At 39.3% G+C, this 25574-nt stretch overlaps 3 protein-coding genes across 6 annotated transcripts in view; 1 reads left to right on the forward strand and 2 right to left on the reverse strand.

Moving 5' to 3' along the window:
• hspa9 (heat shock protein family A (Hsp70) member 9) overlaps nt 1-2272 on the reverse strand; it is a 25944-nt gene extending 23672 nt beyond the window's left edge. Inside the window, exons 1-3 of the mRNA XM_088431232.1 lie at nt 2200-2272; nt 1976-2077; nt 1030-1088 (exon numbers count right to left, since the gene is read on the reverse strand). Of these exons, the coding sequence (XP_088287358.1) occupies nt 1030-1088; nt 1976-2056 (140 nt within the window). The 5' untranslated portion in view covers nt 2057-2077; nt 2200-2272. The remainder of the gene's footprint in view (nt 1-1029; nt 1089-1975; nt 2078-2199) is intronic.
• A 4165-nt stretch (nt 2273-6437) lies between these two features.
• Nucleotides 6438-20333, forward strand: rab33ba (RAB33B, member RAS oncogene family a). Of its 3 annotated transcripts, none has more exons than XR_015867592.1 (3): nt 6438-6937; nt 14170-14725; nt 19582-20332. XR_015867592.1 is itself a non-coding variant. In XM_088431385.1 (3 exons), the coding sequence occupies exons 1-3, from the start codon at nt 6707-6709 to the stop codon at nt 19593-19595; spliced, it is 567 nt and encodes a 188-aa protein (XP_088287511.1). In that variant the 5' UTR covers nt 6438-6706; the 3' UTR covers nt 19596-20333. The 3 variants fall into 3 exon arrangements, 2 of the variants coding, with proteins under 2 accessions (XP_088287511.1, XP_088287510.1); XM_088431385.1 differs by having other exon boundaries at nt 14170-14491; nt 19582-20333; XM_088431384.1 differs by lacking the exon at nt 19582-20332 and having other exon boundaries at nt 14170-15816.
• On the reverse strand, nt 13733-25174 carry LOC148414158 (uncharacterized). 2 transcript variants are annotated; one of them, XM_088431387.1, is made up of 6 exons: nt 24719-25174; nt 23597-23656; nt 19812-19943; nt 19574-19720; nt 18167-18224; nt 13733-14575 (listed from the first exon to the last, which is right to left on the reverse strand). In XM_088431387.1, exons 1-6 carry the CDS (start codon nt 24881-24883, stop codon nt 14547-14549), a joined length of 591 nt encoding a protein of 196 aa, XP_088287513.1. In that variant the 5' UTR covers nt 24884-25174; the 3' UTR covers nt 13733-14546. The 2 variants fall into 2 exon arrangements, with proteins under 2 accessions (XP_088287513.1, XP_088287512.1); XM_088431386.1 differs by lacking the exon at nt 13733-14575 and adding an exon at nt 17627-18072 and having other exon boundaries at nt 24719-25172.
• Between the last annotated feature and the right edge of the window lie 400 nt (nt 25175-25574).

Below are 25574 nucleotides of genomic sequence, written 5' to 3' on the forward strand. Positions count from 1 at the left end.
GTTTGCTCGTAAGCGGAGGACAAAATTCTCCCTGATCCACGCTCGTAAGGCGAATTGTTCGCAAATCAGGATGCTCGTAAGCCGGGGGCTGACTGTATATACACACACATACATATATATACATATATATATATATATATATATATATATATACATATACACATATATATATATATATATACACACACATATATATACACACACACATATATATACACACACATATACACACACATATACACACACACATACATACATACATACATACATACATATATATATATATATATATATATATATATATATATATCTACATAGATATGTGTGCGTGTATATATGTGTGTGTGTGTGTATGTATATATATATATATATATATATATATATATACACACACACACACACACACACACACACACACACACACACATACACGGTGCTGCTTGTTCAGTCCAGCCGTTTCATGTTTGCATGATTTTTGTCCTTTAAAATGCCAGCTTAGTTATTAGTCGTCTAATGTATATGTTTAATGTCACTATTTTTGCCGTCTGCAGCACTGATGCCAGTTCTGCAAATTCCCTGTCTCGCTGTCGTTGTTCACCCCATGAGTTTGGATTTGGTTTTTATTTCTGTTCTAACTTTTGATCCGGCATTTTTTCAAGTTTAGCCCAGCTTCTGCGAGTAATTAACATTTTTGTTGAGCATCTCATATCCTGACTCTCTGCATTTTGGATCCAGCATCCCACACCCGTCACCAATAAGCCGTGCCGATGACACTTGAAGTCCACCTTCATGAAACTTTGCGGGAAAATAATTTAAAATTATTATTATTTTAAGTTTTGGCAGTGTCACATATATGTTTACATTGCTGATGCGGGTATAATGTTGTTTAATTTCTCCAGAACATAGCCTGTGTAGCTCAGAAATAAGTACGTGTGCGCATGAGGGGTTGAATCACTAAAGGCCTAACTGTGAAATGCACTGACTGCCACTGATAACACACACACACACACACAATTAAAATATACTTACGCATAGTCTCTTCTGGACAAGGCTCTGAGAGCATTTGACTGGAAGCAGTTCCAGTTAGCCTGTGTGGAGATAACAATGTAGCTACCAAGGTCACGATGGTCATGAGTAGTACACATTACATAAATTTGACATTGAAGAATAACCCACATTGGATGATTAACAGCATACAACTCAAGCCAAATATGTAACTGATTCCACTCACGTTTATAGTTTCCTGAAATAAGTAAATTCACTCATCAGATTTTACAGAAACAAATTGCTGGAGTGATTGGAATAATTATGTACAGTGATATAGCCACTAAGTGGGCCTCTGAAGCGTTGTCAAAGGGAGCACTGTACATCACCTACTGAAATTGATAAATACTGACTGCAATTACATTGCATTTGGTTTAAGTTTGGTTTTAATGATCACGTCATTAGTTATGTTGGTATCCTAAACGTTTTCTTGACTGTTCGAAATCGCTGGACCCTTAATGTTAGAGGAGTCATGAGTCTGATGTGTGAATTATGACCTTTCAATTGCTAATGTTTGACACATTCGCCGGTAGTATAAAACAACGCACGGGCGACATTTAACTATTAGAAACTACAAGCATAGACAACGTTTGAGACAATTACGACGAATACATTATATTAACAAACTACGCAACCGCAGAAATGCCACACGCCATGTTAGTATTACATATATTTTCACTCAGAGCAAGCAAGAAAAAAAATCTAAAACTATATCGAATTACACACAAAATGTAGTTCCTAACGATTACGATAACGACGAGTAAATTGTGCTGCATTCCACGTGATGAAGTATGGCAAACTCACGTTTTATAAAATCACGAGGTCAGGCTAGCCTCAAGCTAAGAGCTAAACTGGTAAACTTCGCAACCTATAAACGTCGCAATTAATGGAGAGTAGGATGTAATGTCTTTGGCGTGTGCGAAAAACTCACCTTTGATAGTATAGATGACACATTTCGTGCGCAATATCTTGTCGGCAGAGTCCTTGAAACGCTTCTAGCAACGCTCAACATTTTGACAGGTCGGACAAAAAACTAAATGTGGCACACGGAATAGAACCGTTGAACAGAAAAGAATATTGACAAATATTCAATAATCGCTAACCCGTGTCTTCCCAAAAGTGGGGTACGGTTTTATGCTCGTATTTAGGTCTCACCACCGGTAGAAGTCAGTCCAGTAGCTAAAGAAATTCGACGCACCTTCTGGAATTATCCAACACATGTTACACCATGCAAAACTGAAGGACCCCAAAAGTAGGATGAAGGTATAGTGCCTGAAAATATGCTTACCATTAACAGCACGTAATCATTTTGGGAAAAAAAAATAAGTAGATTTTTTTTACACAGTCTTTGGGAAGGGGCTAATTTATAAATATTACGATTACAATATAAAATAATTCATTGCATTTTAGAGGCTTTTCTCATCGCGATTAGTATCGGGCACCTACACTGAATGGGCATGTGAAGGTCATGATGTAACGGTACCTTCGATCGTTTGTCGTGTATTACATCAGGGACGCAGTTTGGAAATAAGGATGCGACATCCACAAATACGATATTGTTACTTCATCAAAGCCATGGAAAAATATATATTGAAAAAAAGGTTTTTAAAAAACGTGATTGAGTGAGACGGTTGCGACCACTCTTATACTATTGTAAAATATGTTTATGACCAGTTTATATTGTACTGCACAGGTAGCAATCTAAAAGGGATAAAACAGCTTTTGAGACCTTTTTGTCGGGGGTACACTGGAAAAAAAGAATATATTATCTTGAAAATATTTGACTGCCAATATTCAGACTTCGATCAATTTTAAAGTATTCAATTCAGTATTAATTCAACGGAATATTTTTTAATTGATTGCAGTCAGGATATTGGCTGGATATTTTCTAATTGATTGAAGACTGAATATTAACTGTGATGGACAACAATATGTGTAAATTAATGTTTTTTTTTTTGATGTCGTTCTTCAACGGAGTACTTCCATTTCTGCCTAATCCGACAATTTTGTTTTCCCGAAAAAGAAGTTGGAAGTTTGAAATCCAAATACTTTTAATTTTCAATTGCACCAAAAGAAGAAAAGACGAAAAAGGAGAAAAGGAAAATAATTATAAAATCTTTTAAGGGGTACATCCTTCTTCTGAATGATTAAGACTACGCTTTAATTTGGACAATGACAACTGAGCATTTTGTGACAAAGTCATTGAAACAATAGAACACTAATCTTATGAATGCAAATTTGTTCATGCTTTTTGGGAAGATTTGCATGACTGGTTATTTCTAAATACTCCCAATGTTTCTATTCTGACAAAAGAAAATGTTTCAAATTGTATTTCTGTTAAAGAGTCATCATATGACGTGGTCAATAATATGCTCATAATTCTCATAAATCTTTTGTACCAAGTTTTTAACCCTAACCCTACTTATGTAATTATTTTAAAATGTGACCAAAGTCTAAACCAGGGATCTCAAACTCCAGTCCTCAAGGGCCACAAACCTGCATGTTTTCCTTACTGCTCTCTTAAACACATCTGATTAAAATGATTAGGATCATTTTCAAGCTCCTGCAGAGCTTGCTGATGGGCTAATAATTTGATTCAGGTGAGTTAAAGACAGAAGCATCAAAAACATACAGGATTGCGGCCCTCGAGGACTGGAGTTTGAGAACCCTGGTCTAAACCATCTATAAACTTCTAGACCCTAATTTTGTTTTAAGACAGGAATGTGAAAGTTGTTAGTTCTATGTACGTACAGTGAACCAAAAAAGAAATAACTGTAAATACTGTACTGTAATTGGCTTTCTCAAAAAGTATATGAAAATTACGGATGTGGAAAATGTGCACATTATGCAAACACAGTTAATATGAAAACATTTAATCATCCCCATTTAGGTAAGAATACTGTAGAAGACAAAAGAGTTTGTCAATTGTGCTTTCACTCGTGCCAGTTATGTACAAAGCTACCCATATGGGATGAATGAACTGTACTGTACATGGGACAAACAAGTGTAATCACAAACAGAAAATTGCTGAGCATAAAGCAGCAATAAGAAACAACAACTTTGATTACGCTATTGCTAGACACTATAAAGATAAATATAATGTTTCTGTATCCCCCCTCAGATTTATTTGTGCAGTATTTATTAGTATTATTATTGAACAGTGATGCCAAATCCAATATTGACGTCATCAACTTGACAAGGGAAGCCTTTGGAGCATTTATATATGTACCCTTACCGAAGGCTGTTGGCATCATCAAACAGCACCTGACAAGGAAAGCAATTTGGACCAATGAACTGTCTACTTGAACTTTGCATTAATGACGAACAGAAATTGAGTCGTTTTCTATTACTCTTTTTTTTTTTAAACCTTGGTTGGAGAACACAGGAAAGGTGTAATGGTCTACTCATGGTCTAACCTGCAGAAATTTAAATACATCTGTGAGTAATTAGGCCAGACCTAAAGTGAACATGATGGCACTGAACGTGAAACGCCTTGTTTACTTTAGTAAAGGAGTGTGGAGTGACAGAAACCCAACTTTTGCGGAGTTTTAAACACACGTTTCTGTTGCTGACAGCACCTGACGAACGGCGGCTGTGAAAAGAGATATATTTGATTATTTATTTATATATTTACTGTTTTATGCAGCTTCTTTGTATCATTCTAACTTTCTTTAATCTTCTAAGAAGACTTCTCAGGCTTGTCTGTTACATTTCTGGCATTCCACTGTTCCATGCCAATACGCTTCATATACTTCATTTGATGTTAAAAGGTTGCTCTAGATTGGGGGTCGGCAACCCGCGGCTCTTGAGCCGCATGCGGCTCTTTAGCGCCGTCCTAGTGGCTCCCTGGAGCTTTTTCAAAAATGTTTGAACATCGAAAAAATGGGAGAGAAATATTTTTTGTTTTGTTATAATATGGTTTCTGTAGGAGGAAAAACATGACAGAAACATTCTTGACGTTTTCAAATGCTCTAAAAATGTGTAGAATCAAGATTACATTTCAGCATTTCTGTCAACGAAGAATTACGTCACAACCTGCGACACGCTTTTCTATTAGTAGGGCGGGATGCTAGGCAAGTGGCCATTGGAAACAAGCCGGCGGCTATGAGGCCATGGGCCAAAGGGAAAAAGAAAAATAACTGAGGAGAACAGAGGATTCAACGTTCCTTGGACCAAATCATTTGCGTTTGTTGCCATTGCGGAAGGATTGCCTGAATGTTTGCTCTGTAGCGAGAAGTTGTCAAATAACAAAAAGAGCAATGTGGAAAAGCATTTTCATGGAATAGATGCTACATTTGCAGCTGAGTACCCAGTTGGACGCAAGAGAAAATATGTGATTGCATTACTTAGCTTGCAGTCCTATGTCAAGATTAAAGTTACATCTTACATGCCCGATGTTGAGAAGCTGAGCAGTGACATCCAAAAACAGAAGTCACATTAAATGGGTAAGAACACAATCCTGTCATAGGCACATATTTGTAACAAAGTGCCTGTTTTTATAAGTGATATCTGTTTTTTGTCAGTATATATTTGGAATATATACCTTCACCTGCACTTTGTTATTGCACATGTAAAACGCAGAGGATAGTGAGAAACGCAATTTCGATTCCTTTGTATGTTAAGCACATGTGAAGAAATTGACAATAAACTTGACTTTGACTTTGACTTTGAATGACACTTAGGGGTATTGTTGTGTTTTGTTGCTCAGGTCCGAGGATAGCTGCGTTGCTTACATGTCAAAAGAGGATGCTTTTTCGTTTTACCATTCGACTAACTTGTTGTCATTTGCACAGACATCAAACCGGAACAGTATTGATTTGATTTTATGTACTTTACATTTTTCAAAGACTGTTTTTATTTTTATACCACAATTGCAGGCTGTGTTTTATTGGACTGTGTTGCCCAGATAAGGGGCAGGTTATGCATGTTCCATTTTGTTGTTTTTTTGAATCAAAATAAAAAAATAAAAATCTGATTTCTTTATTTCTTTTATTTCATTTCATCAAAGCAATGAAACACAATTCCTTAATATTGAAATGAAGTAAAACTTGGGTGGTGGCATCGGACAACAGAGTAGTCACGTGGTGCATCATTATCAACATGATGCACAGCAGTAAAAATAAACATTTAATCATGGAGAGTCATTATGTATTTGTACTTAATAGTAGGCTAATATGGCTACTATAGATACATACAGCATGTGTTACCTTCATTATAAGGCTTGTATAAGGCTTTTAATTTTAATTTTTTGCAGCTCCAGATATATTTGTTTTCGTTTGTTTTTTTTTGGTCTGATATGGCTCTTTCAACATTTTTGTGTTGCCAACCCCTGCTTTAGATAAAGTAGAAAAACATTACTTCCGTTTCCTAGTTATTCGTTCATCTCGCGAGAACTGAGCAAGAGAGGCTTTGTGGAGGAAACGCAACAAAAAAAAAGATACTATTTCACGCTTTTACATTTGCATACATAGCAGTAGTTTGTGACGATGATCAGAAGTCACACATGAATAATATAATAAATCCACATTTGAAGAAAGCGTGCAGCTATTAGGAAATCTGTTTTACTCGCTTGCTTGTCAACAACAGCTTCGGCGGTTCGCACTCAAATCAGCTGCAAACCGAAAGACGCGTTGATTGGTCATCGATCAGCTAGTCAGCTATCATGGCGGAGAGCGTTTTGTCGGGCGATTTCTCCAACTCTCTGACTAACTCTGCCGGACTTCCTCCGCCGAGGACTCGCATCTTTAAAATAATTGTGATCGGGGACTCTGGAGTCGGGAAGACTTGCCTGACCTACCGCTTCTGCGCCGGAAAGTTCCCCGAGAAGACCGAGGCTACGATCGGGGTGGACTTCAGGGAGAGGCTAGTCGAGATTGACGGCGAGAAGCTCAAGGTAAGCATTCGAGCTCATCAAACGACCAGTAATTGCGCCGATCTGGTTTAAGATCAGAAACGTTCAATGACACGTAGGATGCGTTTAGAAAAATGACGTGTGAATAACAAAGACATTATCGTTCCTAAGTTTCACATGGACGTTGCATGTTTTTAATATTAGATTGGAATTTTTGCACGCGTGTGTGTTTGGGGGGCACAAGAGAACATATTTTGCTACGAATCATTATTCTTGTTAAAGAAAGACCATGATCTGGACTCTGGAGTAATTAGCTTATACCTGTTCAAACTCTGTCCACGAGGGCCAGTATTCTCCCAAGTTTTCCTGCCCCCCCCCCCCCCCCCTTCCCCCCTCCCTTCACACCGAATTCAAATGGTTAGCTCAGCAGAAGCCTGATAACGATTGTCAGGTTCATTTGTCAGACGTGTAAGAAACTGTACACAAAAAGGAGAAAGGCAATCTTCTTTCAGCTCATGCATGAGGGGAGCGAAGAGGAACTGGCCAAGGTCAATTCTTGTGCCCTCTGCCAGCCTCTTTGAACCCCCTCTCTTTTATTTGATACAGAGGTCCCTAACTACATGAAGGTTCCAGCCCTAAAAGGGGCAAAAGTGCATAGGAGAAATACTAGCTGGAACCTAGTCTACTTGTCCTTCTATGTGTGAGCATGTGGGTGAAAAATTAATACATATATGATAAAATATTATGCGTAGCACGACACGGAAAATCACAAGTGCAGGATCGCTCCAGCAGGCAGGCTTGAGCGGCCTTCCTCCTGCTTGAGACAAAACAATAACGACAGTTTTCTCACAGCGTACCTTTTCTTCTTTGCAAGCAGTTATATTTTGTAGCAAATTCATAGTCACTATGATATAATAAAATATTATAAAAATAATCATAATCGTAATCATAATCATCGCATTGTAAGATTATCATGGGCCACACAGGCTCACTGCTCCCACGTAGTGATGTGTGATGGTGGTGTGGCGGTAATAAGTTATATGATGGTGCTTCACTCCACTGGCTGTCCGCCAATTTAAAGATTCGTTTTAAAATACAGTGGGCCCCCGGGTTACGAACTTAATCCGTTCAGCGGCTACGCTCGTATCTCGAATTGCTCGTATAGCGGGCAATCCAAACCCATGTTAATTCGTGAATGCGTGCAACGCGCGCCGTAGCCTTAGGTAAAAACGACACACTGTATATATATATTGAAATTGAGTGACATATTCTGCTGTACACTTGCATTATATAATGAATACAATGGATAAATAGCTTTTACCTTTGAAACGACGAGACTTGAGCTGGGTGTAAGCAGAGGGGGACAGAGTCCAACGCTCAAAGTTAACACGGCGATAGAAATGCTATTGGTCTTACAGTGTTACAGTAACTCTTTCAGTCAGGGTGCAAATCACGCAGATACTAAAACATCATCCTCTTATTTCTTTCTTTACCGCTGCTAGTAATTTTAGAAGCTATGTCTAACAGATAAAGTTTGCAAAGTCTTCACAACATTCCGTTTTTCACTAATTTTCTCTTCTTCCTTCCATCCTGTCCCATCAAGCTAGATAAAGGCGTTCGGCCAATAGCATATCGGCATTTCTGTGATTGACGTGTGACGCCGGCCAATAGCATCTCCGTGAGTGAGACCGGGTGACCTTAATCGACCAATAGCATATTCGCATCTCCGTGACTGACTGATAATTATTCGCACTTTTTTTTTTAAACGGTTGGAATGTATTGACAATTAATTTAAAAAAAAACACACATTTAAACCAATGACAATTCTTTGTCCTGCAATCGGCACATTTAATTTCATGTCAGCTGTTTTTCCCTTTAGCTGTACAAACACTACACTTAAATGGTAATATATATTTAGACACCGTGAGTGAGACAGTCAGTGTGATGTTGTAAGACCAATAGCGTTCACGTTGCTGCCACAAGCATCCACTGATGATTGATGATGTTGCTACTGTTGATTTTATTGACGTAATTAAACGAGAACATTTCTACATACTCAATGGCCGGCATGTCGAATTGCTCGTAAGGCGAGAGGTTTGTTCGTAAGCGGAGGACAAAAATCTCCCTGATCCACGCTCGTAAGGCGAAATGTTCGTAAATCAGGGTGCTCGTAAGCCGGGGGCCGACTGTACTCTTATTTGCTTTTGAAGCCTTGAATAGACTTGCTCCACCTTACTTAGCTGAGCTGCTGCACCCGTATTTTCCTAGCCCAGGGGTCGGCAACCCAAAACGTTGAAAGAGCCATATGGGACAAAAACAAAAACAAAAACAAAAAAACAGAAAACAAATGTGTGGAGCCGCAAAAAAAATTAAAATAAAAGCCCTATATAAGCCTTATAATGAAGGCAACACATGTTTTATGTATCCATAGTAGCTATGTTAGCCTACTATTAACTACAAATACATAATGAACCTTCATGATTAAATGTTTATTTTTACTGCAGTGCATCCTGTTGAAAATGACACACCACATGACTACTCTGTTGCCCGATGCCACCTCAAGTTTAACTTCATTTCAATACTAAGGAATTATGTTTCATTGCTTTGATGAAATTAAATAAATGAAATAAAGAAATCAGATTTTTGATGTTTTTATTTTAAGGATTCAAAAAAACAACAAAATGGAACATGCATAACCTGCCCCTTATTTGGGCAACACAGTGCAATAAAACGCAGCCTGCAATTACAGTATAAAAATGGAACATTAGCCTTTTGAAAAGGTGAAGTACATGAAAACAAATCAATACAGTTCAAGTTTGATGTCTGTGCATCACTTTATAAAAACAGGCACTTTCTGACTAAATATGTGCCTATGTTCTTAACCATTTAATGTGACTTCTGTTTTCGGACGTCACTGGTCACAACCTCAACATCGAGCATGTAAGATGTAAGTTTAATTTTGACACAGGACTGCAAACTAAGTAATGCAATCGCACATTTTCTATCGTTTCCAACTGGGTACTCGGCTGCAAATGTAGCATGCCTTCCCTGAAAATGCCTTTCCACGCTCTTTTTGTTATTTGACAACTTCTCGTTACAGCACAAACATTCAGGCAATCCTTTCCGCATACAAATGATTCGGTCCAAGAAATGTTTAATCCTCTGTTCGCCTCAGTTATTTTTCTCTTTTTCCCTTTGGGATCCATGGCTCATGGCCGCCAGTTTGTTTACAACGGCCACTTGCCTAGCATCCCGCCTTGCTAATAGAAACGCGTGTCGCAGGCTAGGACGTAATTCTTCGTTGACAGAAATGTTGAAATGTAATATTGATTCTACGCATTTTTACAGCATTGGAAAACGTTAATGTTTCTGTCATGTTTTTCCTCCTACAGCAGGCATGTCCAAAGTCTGGCCCGGGGGCCAAATGCGGCCCGTGGTCAATTTCCATCCGGCTCACAGCCTCCGTCATAAAATCAATAACATCTGGCCCGCATGGAGAATGAATACATTGGGCAGCAGCGCTGTTACATTCGTGTGCTAATTGCTGCCATCTATAGGCTCAATTAGGAACAGCAAATTAGTCTATGAGTAATTGACGCTCCTAATATGTGTATATCCTAATATGAGCTCCTAACTTTCTAAAATGGCGACAATCAACAAAAGGACAAAAGTTGACTGCGAGGACCAACGGTTCAAGGATGAGTGGAAATTGGACTATTTCTTCACTGAAATACGGAACAACTGTGTCTGCTTCATTTGTAAAGAGACAGTGGCTGTTTTTAAAGTGTTCAATGTGAAGCGACATTACCAAAGAAAACATGCTGATGTATATGGCAAGATCACAGGTAATGAACGCAGCAAGAAACTGAAATATCTTGAAGCTAGTTTAATCTCACAGCAGCAATATTTTACAACTTTTACTGACAGCTGTGGATAAGGACAAGTCCGACTCGAGCATTTGGTAAGAAAATGCTAAGCTTGTTCGGGTCGACGTATTTGTGTGAGAAGACATTCTCGGTTATGAACTTAAATAAGAGCCGTGTGAGGACATGGCTATCGGACTCTCACAAGACATCTTGCGCATCCGTACTACTGCCATAGAGTCACACCTGGCCTTTGTCCTGCACTCCAGATCTCAGTTTCACCCATCACGCTCATGTGGATGAGTCATTTTTCATTTACTATCAGTCTGAAAACTTTTTTTTTTTTTTTTTTTAACTTTTCACTCTAGAATAATAACCATTTAAAAATACAGTCAACATTTATGGTCACTAATGTCATATTTTAAATGAGCCCTGCACTTGTTGATATGACTATTACTTGTTCATTTTTCTGTTATTGTGTTTACAATTTTTATAAATATTAAACTGCCATGGTGAATTTTTTTTTATGTTTCAAATGTAATTTGCACCCAAGAGGACAATTACTTTTGTTCAACTGTTACAAAAAAAGTTAGTGTTAAAAAAAATTAAATAATTATTAAAAAAATTAAAAGTTAAAAATGTCAATATTTAATGTCAATTCAATTTTGATATGCACGTTTCAAATTAACCAAAACACATGCTTAAGATAGCTGAAATTAAAATAAAAAAGCAAATGTGAAACACAGAACGGCTCGCTGAAATGTACAGTGATCCCTCCTACTTCGCGGTCTCAGATATCGCGGTCTCAGTACTTCGCAGGTTTTTCCAGGAAAAATTACAAATATTTCAAAATAAAAAATAATTTTAAAAAAATGCGCGAAAATGGAAAAAAAATGAAAAAAGCGAAAAAGTACATTATACAGTACTGCATTCATCAAATAACTGAGTAATATTAGTTAATAACTATGTTAAGAAATCTTCAAGCGTTAGTTTGTGACGTTTGCTATCTTATTTTGAAATGAATGCTTTTAAATTTGTTGGGTCGCGTTGCATTTCCGTTTCCTGTTTTACGTTCTCTGTGCGTCATTCGGCTCGTTACGGTGACGTAGTGAATGACAACGTACGCTCATATTTATAGCTTATTATCATTTATGTTGATAACGCACGCTACTGCCTATGTTTAGTAAGCGATGAGTGTTTATTCTGTTTATGTGTTCGTTTGTGTAGAGGTTACACTTTATAGTTAGTAGTTGTTGTTAGTTGTTGATAACCCGCTACAATCGGCTAAAAATACAGTAAGTTCATAGATTAAAGTTCGGCAAGTGTTTATATGTTAGTTGACTGACTTTAACATTGTTGTTGATTTATTATTCAACAGATACTACATGATACACCATACATGAGCCAAAATAAATGTGAAGTTCAACCTGATGACTTGCGTACTCTCTCACCGGAGTCTTGACGCAGATAACCAGTCCTGAGAACAAATTCTCAACAAACTAAGTAATATTAGTTATTTAATGAATATGCGATATTGTTAATAAGGATAATGTTATGTTGAATAATAGGAGCAAGGAAATAAAATACTCAAAAAATACAAAAAAAAAAAAAAAGATTGTTTATGGTTACTGCGGCTATATTGGGGCGTACATAGAAATCTAGGAACTGATACCCTACTTTGAGGGTTTCAGACTCGCGGGGGGTTGACACCCCACATTAACAGCGAAGTAGGGGGGATCTTTTTGCAAAGTGGCCCAGATTTGGTGTGTTAAAAATGTAGGGGGGCCAACCTTGGCAAGCGTTCTTTACATATAACAGCAATTATTTTAATTCATTTCAGTGAGCAGTTCTGTGTTTAACATTTGCTTTTTTTTTCCATTTCAGCTATCTTAAGCATGTGTTTTGGATAATTTGAAACATGCATGTCAAAATTGAATTGACATTAAATATTGAAATTGAATATTCACTTAACTTCACTTTTTTTTAACACTTGAATTAACTTTTTTGGAACAGTTGATTCAAATGATTAGCTTTTTAGAAAGCTGGTGTTGGACAAGTTACTTTCAAACTTTAATGCATTATTTATTGCTGTCTTTTCAGATTGGTTAAATACATTACAATATTACTGTATCTGACAGCATTAGTTTTATATTACCCTCACCAACATAACTGGAAATATGATTTTGCCATTGGGAGTGCCCAAACACTCTTCTGTAGGTCGCATGTCTGTTATAGCTACGGACAGCAGGAAGAGGAGTGTTTGTTTATTTCTGTATTCACCATAAAGTTAAGTGGACAGCTCTGTAGGTGTCGTGCACAAAGTGCACCTATTACATTCTACTTGTCTTTATCTCTGACAAACTGAAAGTAATGGGTGTATGTCCATCTTGTGTACGTATTGTCTATATTCAATCTGTCGTCTGCTGCACTCATCCAATAAGTGAACATTTTGCCCCAGACTTGTTTCCTCTGATCGTGCGGTGTCTTTGGCGAAAAAAACAAAACAAACAAACACCACTTTCAGGTTAAAAATGCATTGTGTTACTCTCATTTGTACCAAGTAACACATTACATTTTTTGTGTGGAATGTATAACAATACTGCATTACAGCAAAAAGTAATGCATTACAGTAATCACATTGCTTTTGTAATGCATTACCCCCAACACTGTAGAAAGCTTTGCAGGAGTTTATCCTAATGAGCTTAATCATTTCATTCGGGTGTGTTTCAGAGAGAGGGTTGGAAAACATGCAGGATAGTAGCCTTCGAGGACTGGAGTTTGACAGCTGTGCCATAGAATATCTCTGGAGAAGCCTGAAAATGGTTGAACACATATCCCATCCAAGCTAATGGAGTTGAAGACAGAAAGTGTAGTACTACCTTAATATAGGTGTGCTAAGCTTGTGGCCTCATTAAAAAAGACTTGAGGCTGTAATTGCTGGTAGATCAAAAAATAATTAATCAAAGGCTGTGAATGCGTATTTCTTAGCTTTCTATTTTTAATACATTCAGAACATGTACAAAAAAAACCTTTTCTCACATTGTGATAAAGGGGTCTTGTGTGTAATTTTGAGGTAATAGATTCATTTAATACAGTTTGGAATGAGGCTGTAACATGAAAATGTAGAAAAAGTGAAGCGCTGTGAATACTTTCCGGATGCATTGTAAGGGAAATTAAAACAACCCAAAAATTCTACTCGTGTAGTAACAAGCTTTTGTATTCCCTACTTTTCAATGCCAGACAATGTCATTGAGGCATTTTTATCTAAATTGCATTCAATGCATGTACTGTAAGCCCAAATAATCATTTAGTTAATTGAGAATACATCTGTAAATTGTGATTGCATTTGCCTTGGGTTTTTGGGCGGTAGGTGCATACTTATTCCAATGGCCACCATTTTTTTTTTTACAGATCCAGCTGTGGGACACAGCAGGCCAGGAGCGCTTCAGGAAGTCTATGGTGCAACACTACTACCGCAATGTACATGCTGTAGTCTTCATCTATGACATTACCAACGCTGCTAGCTTCCGCAGCCTCCCTGCCTGGATTGAAGAGTGTAAGCAGCACGCTTTGGGCACAGAAGTGCCCAGGATCCTTGTTGGAAACAAGTGTGACCTCCAAGACGCCATTCAAGTAGGAACAGATGTGGCGCAGCAGTTTGCAGACTCCCACTCCATGCCTTTGTTTGAGACCTCTGCCAAGAACCCCAACAACCTGGGCGGGTCGAGCTCTGGTAATAGCGACCACGTTGAGGCTATTTTCATGACGGTAGCTCACAAGTTGAAGTCTCAGAAGCCTCTGGTGTTGAGCCAGCCTCCTGCAGGAACAAGTGGAAGCATTAACTTAAGCAACAACAGAGAGGATAGCACTGATGGGTCAAGGGGTTGGGCCTGTAGCAGCTGCTGATGATGAGATGACTGGATCTTGAGGATAGATGGACTGATTCACAGCAACAAAAGAAAAAAATGTCAGTCCACATGCTTGTGCTTCCATTCATTTAATGAGTGTCAAGTGTTTCCTGGGAAGCAGGTGGATTTCTGTGTTGGAATGAAAAAGGCATAGCTCGATGCGACAGTATGATCACAAATTAATTTATTTGTGGCTAATACACAATTTCAAATGCACTTTGGATTGTTGGGACAATAGTTGAGATGTGAAGGCTTAAGCGTGATAAAGTGTCAGCCCCATTAACTCCATTTCTCATTTGTCACAATAAAGTACCCCCGTTTTGAGAACTGACTTCACATTACTTGAGCCTTGAGGTAAATTGACCTCTAGCTTGCATTGTGGTATCAGTAGTCAGTGTTAGCCTTATCTATCGACTGTACCAGTCAAAATGTAACCCTTTTACTACTGATATTTTTTTGTTTGTTTTTGAAAAAAATAAAACCCATGGCATATATTACTTGTATATAAGTCTAGGATACTTGGAAAATTAGTTAAAAAAAAATCGCAATTCCATTTCCACCCAAAAATACCATTGAAACTGTATAACTCATAGATCAGTGGTTCTCAAAATGGGGTCCGCGGACCCCCGGGAGGTCCATGGCCTGACTGCAGGGGGTATGGGTGTTTTGGACCTTATTTAGTTTATCTTTTTAAGTTACAGATTTGTGTCTTGTTTGGTGCCACCTCTGGCCGCTGTTGATTATGCATTGATCGTGCACTGTCTGTCAACCTATATAGAAGCCATTGTAACATCTAGGAGGACAGAACATTAGGTTATTACAAAAAATATATATATTTTTTTTCAGTAAAGCAACCTATTCAACCAGTTTAATATATTTTTTAAAAAATGTAATAATTTTTAAATTTGTGTGAATGCATTTTGTGTCGACAGTTGCTTGCTAACAAGGCGATGAAGCCAGCAAAAGTTTTGCTTTTTTTGACAAAATAATTGTCAGCAACCTTTCAGAGGGAAATTGACCCGGTTTGTTATAAGGAGGCATGCAATTTCCAAATTTTATTTTTGAAATTTCAGTGTAGCTTAACGATAACAAATATGCTTGTCAAATTGAATATGTTGTTGAATAAAAAAAAACTTATGATTGGCTTAAATTATATATTTTTTCTGTTTATGCAAACATTTGCAATGAGGGTTCTTGGAAAATGTTCTTTCTAAAAGGTCCCTGACTCCAAAAAGTTTGAGAACCCTTGCCGTAGAGTCGTAGACCATGATACTTGTACAAAAAAAGACTGCCAGAGAAGTGAAAATTATCACCAAACACTAACAATACATAGTGATCAGTGTAACCTATAGTAACTACATATATAGCGCATATTATCAATGTATTTCCGCAGTACGAGATGGTTAATTGTAAATCACAAGCTACCTTGACAGTGGGCCCAGCACTGGCTTGTTGTGTATGGAAATGTTGCTAGTAGCCATGAGAATGTGTAGATTAGTGGGTAAAGAAGCACTGTGATGCCATTCCATCTAATTGCTACCATTCCTGTACCCACTGCCATTTTTTCAAAAGCTGTGAGGCACCTTGTCCCAACAGGCGTGAAAGGGTTAAACACGATCTAATTCAGTAGGTTTATTTGTCAATAAAAAGGATCAAATCAAATGATGCTATATACAGTAATGTAGATTCATCAATGTGGTCACCTACCCAGATGGCAGCTTTGTACATCTTGGTAGTTTCTCTGTCAGCATTATGATGTGGATGATGCTTTATGATCTTGAAATGACTCTGTCCACAGCTGAGCAGTTAAGAACAAATGGCTTGAATTTCTTGACCTCTTAATGATTTTAAGAAGGTATATTATAACTTCTGACTTGGGGATATTGTCTCCAGACAAGGAATTCACAAAGATTATGCAGTAAACAAAGGACAATTCTAGGTTTTTGTTTTGTTTTTTTTCCCTTGGCACATGATTGTGAAAAGGCATCCATTTTATACTGGTTGCCACACAACTATTGTCAATAAATAACCAGTTATGTGCTGCTATTAACACAAAGGAGGCTGGTGTACATAACTAAAGTTATTTATCAACACTGCTCTTTGTGGCCGGAGGTCAACTGTGCCTTATGATAAAAAGCTGTCTATCAAGCAGCCCTCTCTCAAGTCAGAACTGTTGAGGCTATGTATGTTGGGAGGCAAATTATAGCTGCATTTCAGCAAAGGGGAAAAAAATGTCATTTATCTTTATACACACACACACACACACACACACACACACCTTCATTCTCATGATTTATTTGAGGTACAGTTATGTATAGTGCATAGTGGTTGCATATCAGAAACACATTGCCAGTGCCTAAACTGGAGTCAAACAAAATTGAACTGCTTCTAGAGCAAATTTAATTAAAGGATTTATTAATTAAAGACTAAACAGGCAGTGAAACACACACTTTCTTACCTTCATATAGTGAAGTTTAGATGTACATTATACAGTGTTTCCTCGCCACTTCGCACTTCATCTTTTACGCCCTTCAGTGCTTTGTGGGCTTTTTTTTATTATTATAAAAAGCTATATTGTGGAAAGACATACTGTGAAGAATTCCTGCATGTAAAACAGACGACTGTAAATGCACATGCCATAGGCACTCCTACAAGGCACATGATTGACTCCCGGCAAAACTTCAACCAATGAGGGCAGGAGTGAAGGAGGAGTTACAACTCCTGGCCTCATTGCTATGAGCTGATTGACTGTCTTGCCAGTCTTTTCCAATCTGTTGACTGTACCTCCATCAGTGAACCTCAAATGCAAATGAAATGCCAGAATTTCATTGGCAGTTCCAGTGTCTGGTTCCTTGAGATCATGTTTAGTCAGCTGCAAGTTTTTTTCTAGATCAATGTCCAAGAGCCAGTGTTCCCCCACTACGGCCAAGGGACGGAAACCGGAAGGAATAACACTACAGTTACTGTAAAAAGGTTTTAATGAAACATTTAAGAAAGATTTATATGTGTACTTTGATAATCTTTGTCTCAAATACGTAAAAAGTACAAATGCACAAAAATTCCACAGGTTTGAGAGGGGTTTCCCTACTTTGTGGATTTCATGGGAGGGTTTTTAGTCTCGGTGACTGCAAAAAACGAGAGAACACAGTATAAGCATCTATATGTACTGTAATCATCAGCGATGCTACTGGAGTACACTGTGCTTGGTATCTGCTCTGTCAAAAAAATCAAATGAAATGACTTGCACAATCTTTGAAAGCAGCATAATGTCTTCTAGTGGGGTATTAGAGAGATCTGTCTTAGGTCAGTGTGCTGTATGGGGGCAACTTGGCAGAACTTTCCTGCTCTGTACTGCAACAATCTGCAGTTTGAACTGGAGAGTTGAAGAGCCTGTTGTCACCTCCAGCTACAAGCAAAGCAACAACATGAGACTTGCACATCCTACAACAACAGTCTAAAAATGTTCAAAATTGCAATGATTTATGTCTGGGAACTTTTACCTTGCCAGGCGCACACCATCTCAGCATCCCCTTCGTCACACTGTGGAACTAGTGTCTCCTGCAATATACATTATACAAATGAGGTTAACATGGAACATCTGGACATATTAGGACTATTGGATTACACGCTTGACAGTTGTAAATAGGACACGACTGCATCAAATTTAGGACAGTCATCTTCTAATGTTAGTATTATCCTCCACCAAAAAAATAAAAAAACACTGATGGTTGTTCATTACTGACTCATTTGTGATTATCATATCACATCTCGTAAAAATAAATGTGTAGAAATAATGCTCCATCATAGTATGTTCATTTTGCCTCTGATTATTGTTGTCAGGCAGCTAGACAGTTACAGTAAAGTGTTTCCCCAAAAACACATTTTGTAACATAAAAACTAGTGGATGGAGCAAGAAGCATCTACTGAGTAAACAAAGACAATTGCAAGCTCATAAATGAATAAATGTCCAAGAGATGGAGAAGCTATCCCTGCAGTGAAGAACAACTTTTTAGCTAAAATAACTGTATTTTCATTTTCACTTTAAAAGATAAATTATTGAAATTTATGGCAACAACATTAGTTAGCACAACATGAAGTCTAGTGGAGAATGTTTGAAAGGACGTAATATGCTTTCTCATGTCAGGTTGGTTCAAGGTCACTAATGTTCTTCAACCGTTTTAATGGTGTTTCTTGTCACAAGGAAGTTTTGAACAAGCCAATATTCTAAATGAACTTGCAACAAAACATTCTGAGAACATTTGTGACCTTAAACAAAATCTGACGAGAACAACATCGCAAAACTCTACGACTCAATGGGATAGGAGCTTAGCAAGTTGAATATTTTGTTTGTCCAAAGCAGCTTGCTGAGTTGTTTTTACTTTTATCGTTTAAGTTGAGGGACAAAACCAAGAACAATGAGTTCATTTAAACACTTATTTTCTTGTTACATAGTTGTTATTATTTGATAATAAAATGCAAAATCACAAAAAAATGCAGATTTTTGCTAATTTTTCATCTGTAAAGTAAAATTTTTAAAAATGTATATAATATAAAGTAAATCCCCAAATATAAGACACTTTTTTTCACCAAAAAATGAAGGCCAAAAGTATTGGTGCGTCCAATAAACGGTATCTTAAAAATTTGATTTTTCAGTAAAATTGTTTATACTTATATTTTGTGGTTTAATTTTCAGGTTTTTTTTTTTTTTTTTTTTTTGGGGGGGGGGGGGGGGGGTTATCAGAATTTCACTCTGCTAATTTTATTTGGGCTGGAAGAGTTTTGATAATGGGCCGAATGCTTTCATCCACCCCAATCTTCCTTTGATATACTGTAGCTTGCAGCTTGCTCAAGCTTGTGGGTTTGTATGCTTTGTAAATGTAACTAATGTCGACCATTATTGTTGGTACCATTCCAGTTCGGGCGTCGTAGCAGCCACACCGGGGAAGACTACAGGAACCCAGATAGGCGATGAGAGAAGACAGGAGCACACTGAGGATGCAGCTCAGGAGCATGGTGGCATTGGCGGCCTTCACCATCCGATGAAGCACAAACGTCTGGAAACAACAAAAAACAAGCACGCAGGTTGCACCCAAGTATGATCATGACAACAAGTGGCAATAGGGATGGGTTCGTGAATTTAATTACCACTTTGGGGCTGTCATGATGGTGGAAGACCTCCTGATCTTCCTCTCCATAAGTAAGCGTGAGACAAGAATATCCCAGCACAAACACAGATGCCACGCAAGAGAGGCACGCTGCCGCCACCATCACACTCACCTGGAGGAAGTACAGTCAAGGAAATTATCATCTAAACGAGTTGCCATTCATGTTTCTATAAACACAGCTCCCTCACATTGAAAGGAATGATTAAACATCTAACGCGTATAATTGAGGCTACTGATACTGTAGTGGTACACACTGCTGCCTTTCATACAGCTTTAAATCCCGACTAAAAACACATTTATACTCAAACGCATTTAGTTAATCGGCCTGTCTGCAGCTATCTTCTTTTTTTCCCTGCCCCCTTCTCCTGGCTCGGAGAGGGGGCTAACTAGATGGTGAAGGAAATTCATATTTTTCAAATTTAATGTATCAATACAATACTGTGTACATGGAACTGTGTTATTCTAATAAAGGTTAAGACGACGTAAGTCAAAGTCAAGTCAAAGTCAAGTTTATTGTCAATTTCTTCACATGTGCTTAACATACAAAGGAATCGAATTTGCGTTTCTAACTATCCTCTGCGTTTTACATGTACAATAACAAAGTGCAGGTGCGCAAGACGAGACAAACCTAAAAGCTAGATACTTATCTATAGTAATGTAAAGTGCAGTATGTTTGATCTACTTTGCCTAGTGTTGCTAAACTAACAACTAAAACTAAAAATTAAATACGACAAGACATAGGTAGCAGCATATGACAGGACAATCCAACAGTACGAGAAAAAGCAGGACAACTCTGGCTGTGGTTGTCCCAGTTGTGTGCATTTGAGGTAGTTGTTTCAGTTCTAAGTGTAATCGCTAGTGCAATAGAAGTATAATTATAAATAAACATGGCAGCAGCAAGTCTGTGCAAATTTTGCAAGTGCATGAGTAAAGTTTGAGTTTAGGTGGGGGGCCAGCTAGGTGTTTCTTCTGGCTGGGGCTGAATGTGAGAGAGAGGAGTGGAGAGAGAGAGAGTTCAGCAGTTTCACGGGTGGGAGGGGGGGAGAGTTCAGCAGCCTCACGGCCTGGTGGATGAAGCTGTTCCTGAGTCGGGTGGTGCGGGAGCGGAGGCTCCTGTACCTCTTTCCGGAGGGCAGGAGGCTGAACAGACTGTGTGCAGGGTGGCTTGTATCGGTGACAATCATGACGGCTTTGCGGCCGAGGTGGGTGGTGTACAGATCTTGCAGGGAGGGGAGAGGAGTACCAATAATCCTCTCAGCTGTCCTCACGATGCGTTGTAGAGCCTTCCTGTTGTAGTCAGTGCAGCTCCCGCCCCACACGGTGATGCAGCTGGTGAGGATGCTTTCGATGGTTCCTCTGTAGAATGTGGTCATGATGGGTGGCGCGGCACTTGCCCGCTTCAGTTTGCGCAGGAAGTAGAGACGCCGCTGTGCTTTCTTGGCCAGAGATGCAGTGTTGGTGGTCCAGGAGAGGTCATCGCTGATGTGCACCCCCAGGAACTTGGTGCTGCTCACCCTCTCCACTGCAGCACTATCGATGGTCAGTGGGGGGTGTTGGGTGCAGCCTCTCTGCAAGCTGACGACCATCTCTTTGGTCTTGCTGATGTTTAGCAGGAGGTTGTTGTCTTTACACCATCTGATCAGAAGCTCCACTTCTTTCCTGTAGCGGGTCTCGTCGCTGTTGGAGATGAGACCCACCAGTGTTGTGTCGTCGGCAAACTTCACGAGGTGGTTGGAGCTGTGGTTTGCTGAGCAGTCGTGTGTTAGTAGGGAGAAGAGGAGGGGGCTGAGCACACAGCCTTGTGGGGCCCCCGTGCTCAGGGTGATCCTGCCTGAGATGTTGTTGCCAACTCGCACCACCTGAGGCCTCTGGCTGAGGAAATCTAGCAGCCAGTTGCAGAGTGAGGTGCTGAGGCCCAGTTTGTCCAGTTTGCAGGTGAGTTGTTGGGGTATTATGGTGTTGAATGCTGAGCTGAAGTCTATGAACAGCATTCTCACATATGAGTCTTTCTTGTCCAGGTGGGTGAGTGCCGGGTGGAGGGCAGAGCAGATTGCGTCGTCTGTGGATCGCTTTGCCCTGTAGGCGAACTGATACGGGTCCAGGCTGGGGGGCAGGATGGATTTTATGTGTGACATGACTAGTCGTTCAAAGCACTTCATGATGATGGGTGTCAGTGCCACCGGACGATAACGTTACGATTATCATGTGTAATGTCAGTGTAAAGCAGATATAGTCTTGGCCCAGGAGAAATAAAGACAAGTCGGCACCTCCGAAAGGAACAGATGACATACCCCGACACAACATTCCACCAGGAGCAAAAGGCTAGGTGTGGCCTTCAAGAGAAGATATCAGTCAGGGGTTTATGGTGCTCAGACTTCCTCCTGCTTCAAAGAATGGCCGAACAAAGACTTTTGAAGACACCATCTCCATGTAAACAGACCCCCCCACGCACGCACACACCCACACACACGCACGCACGTGCACGCACACACACACACACACCTGCATTCCACAGTGGGACTACTTGCCCCAAAAGGATATAAGAACTGAATGTTGAAGGTGAAACGTTGCCATTTTCTGCTCCGACCTGTGGCAGGACTGGCCCGAGGCCTCGTGTACTTTCCCACTCTGTCTGGATTAAATCAATTGTTTCACTATGTTGTGGTATGGGCGATCTTTCAACAAAAACGAACATGCAAGGAACTAGTTTAAGGCAAGAAGCTTTTTCTAGATCCCTTCAATGGAGAAGGTGGACTTGACCGCCCTCATTTGGCACTGCGCTGATCGACCATCGCGGGTTAAGAGATCGACCGTCTGCGGTCCACTTGGTCAGACTGTGGGAAGGTTCCTGCCCACTGGCTTTGGATGCTGTCAAGTCATCATTGCACTATATAGCACAATAGGTTTTCTGTAATCTATATTATTTGCCTGTATTTGTCTGTAATGTGTATTTATTTGTCTACATTTGGTACATGCAGCATCCACTTCAACCTGTGGGCCTGGAAGGGGGCTCCTCCCACCTGTGGTCCCTTTCAGATTTTCCCCAAATTGGGGTTTTGAGTTTTTCCTTCCCCTTCTGGGAGCTTTGACAGGGAATGCTGTTGTGTACCTTACACCGAAAAGATGTCTCTGTATGACCTCAACATGACCTCTTTTCATCTGTGAAGCCCTTTGAGACTTCAGTGATTTAGGGCTATACAAATAAAATTGAATTGATGGATGGATGGATGGATGGATGGATGGATGGATGGATGGATGGATGGATGGATGGATGGATGGATGGATGGATTGCTAGCTAGCACAGGTGTGATTGTAGGCTTGAAGACAAGAGTTGGCGGCCGCGGACGGGGGGGTTGTCAACGAACGTTGGCAGGTTATACACGAAAGGACCGGCCATCGTCTGACGGACGGATGGACCGACTATTAAAATTTTTAAAGACTTACTCAAATTGATTAAATAGACGTTCAGTGAAGAAATCCATTTGATGGTTTGGTCATGCAGTATTGTGCAATAATGAGATCCATTCACAACTTTTTCACAATTTTCACAGCCTGCTTGCTGGCTGTGAATTCAGACAATTCCAATTTAACATCAACGTTCATTGATTATAGTTTAAATTTGAGGATTTTTTTCTTATTTTTGTTCAAAAATGAGTTCCTGTATACTTTTACTTACTCATTTACGTTTGTATTTAGCATTTGAAATTAATTTGACTTATATAGAAATTTAAATCAATGAAAAGAAAAGTTAAACATAACACTTACCAGTATTGAGTTTTTCCTTTGCGATGCAAACAGACCCAAAACACCAGGAGAAGCCATCATCTGAAAAGAATACAAAAAAAAAAAAAACAGATGGATGGCTAACAGAAGACAAGAATGAAGAGGTAAAAAGCCTCAATAATCATGCTTATTCTGAATCTGGACAGTACTGTACTATGTACTGACAATTTTATCAGCCAAAACTGTCTGACAAATAGCAACTTTATGTAAAATTAGTCTGTGATTTAAGAATTTGCTCATCAATCAATATTGTCAACACACAACATCTAGTTCACTCTAGGGAAGTTGTATGTAATAATCCAAGGTTTCAAACAAACACAGTCGGATTGTTTTTTTCCAATGTTTTTTGGTGAGAGAAGGACATTTTTCCCCTAGTATTGAATGATTATCACTAAACTGTTGTTTGTGCCTAAGCATAAACAACATATCAGAAGACCCGCTCTTTTTGGAGTCCTGGGAGGGTGTGCTGGTGAGCGCTCCCTCCAGGGACTTCCTCATTCTTCTGGAGGACTTCAATGCTCACGAGGACAAAGACAGTGAGACCTGGAAGTTTGTGATTGGGAGGAACGGCCCCTCGAACTGAACCCAAGTGATGCTTTTTAGTTGACATGGGACATTATCCCTAACGAATACAATGCTCAAACATAAAGGTGTCCTGGCAGTGTGGGGACAGTATAGGGGAAATACAAAATGTATGTGTTGTCAGAAGGGTTCTTCAAGTCATATTTATCTGCTTGGGAGTGGCTGGTGTGAGAGCACACAAAAAGCAAGGAATGCTGAGAAATGCACCAATGAAAGATAATAATACTTTGGAAGTGTTTGAGGTGAGAATTCAACTTTGTAACGTGGTCAAAAGCCCCCCAAAAATGTACTTTTAGGGTCCCTTTAAATTGTGATGGAGAAAAGTAAGCATATTGATGTGCTCTGGAGAACCCACAGTTCTGCTCTTGTTTCATAACATAACTTTACTTGATTTTATTTAATTATGAGAATATAGAAATATCCCCCTGACTGTTCAGAAGTCCAGCAGAGGTTGTAACTAACTTCAAAATCGTGTTTTAAACAGAAAAATGCGCTAGTAAAATCAGAAAGAACAGGTCTCACCATTCCGCCCCACACAGGTGTCCGAGTGGTGCTCAACGGAGTATCCTTGCGGAAAACAGCATCCATAAAGCCGCAGATTACGCAGAGAGCCGCACACGCAATTTGGAGGACACCTAGTACGACTGCGCGCTTTTGGTTAAAAATGAAGTACCTGTAGCGGTCCATCTCGTTTTGCCAAGCCGCTCAATGGTTGACCAAAGGCGGCCACTGATGACTCAGGCCTAAAGTTAGTTTAACATTCGAGGCTCCAGCTATCAGGAGAAAACACGAGTCGTCACGAATGTGTCTTTACAAATTGAAATTCTATGAGAACCAAGCAAGTAAACTCAGATTGCTTGTGTAATCCTCAAATGGCGTTTGACCGGCTAGGGACAGGTTGAAAACTTCAGACTGCACTGTCAAAAGTTAATCATTAACCTGCCATAATGCATTCAGTCGCCAGGTAAGCATGCGAATATTTATTTCCTGATTTCGGGCTGGCAGGATTCCATGCCTCAACACCTGTCATTATTTACTTAAAGATGAAAGAATAATATAAATGATATGTTCTGTTATTTTGATTAATAATGTGTTTGTGGAAAACAAATGAAATGTGTTCACTATCTCAGACAGTAATGATCACCTTCCACTTGCTGACGAATGAAAATTACATCATAGTTGCTCAGGAAACAGCTGACAAACAATCACAGATCAACTTGAAAACATCACATGACCAGATTCAGAAAGCAGGCGATCTAAGATATATGGGCGTTCCCATATGGCGTTTTATTTGTGCCACAATTACGAGCGCGCGAAAGAAAAAATTGTGCGGAGAAAATCAAACTGAGCGAGCGACAACAGATTTTGAGAGCAAGAA

Source organism: Hippichthys cyanospilos, chromosome 13, assembly GCF_059441005.1.
Source record: "Hippichthys cyanospilos isolate Australia breed blue-spotted pipefish chromosome 13, RoL_Hcya_1.0, whole genome shotgun sequence".
In the NCBI taxonomy this organism is placed as follows: domain Eukaryota; kingdom Metazoa; phylum Chordata; class Actinopteri; order Syngnathiformes; family Syngnathidae; genus Hippichthys; species Hippichthys cyanospilos.

Bases quoted from the DNA above. Each gene is read 5' to 3' on its own strand.
- rab33ba (XM_088431384.1), top strand. From the start codon at position 6,707: ATGGCGGAGAGCGTTTTGTCGGGCGATTTCTCCAACTCTCTGACTAAC. The intron at 6,938-14,169 runs GTAAGCATTCGA...TTTTTTTTACAG, and splicing joins TTGACGGCGAGAAGCTCAAG to ATCCAGCTGTGGGACACAGC.
- LOC148414158 (XM_088431386.1), bottom strand. From the start codon at position 24,883: ATGGACCGCTACAGGTACTTCATTTTTAACCAAAAGCGCGCAGTCGTA. The intron at 18,225-19,573 runs GTACCAACAATA...TGTATATTGCAG, and splicing joins ACGACGCCCGAACTGGAATG to GAGACACTAGTTCCACAGTG. The intron at 18,073-18,166 runs GTAAAAGTTCCC...CTTTGCTTGTAG, and splicing joins GATGGTGTGCGCCTGGCAAG to CTGGAGGTGACAACAGGCTC.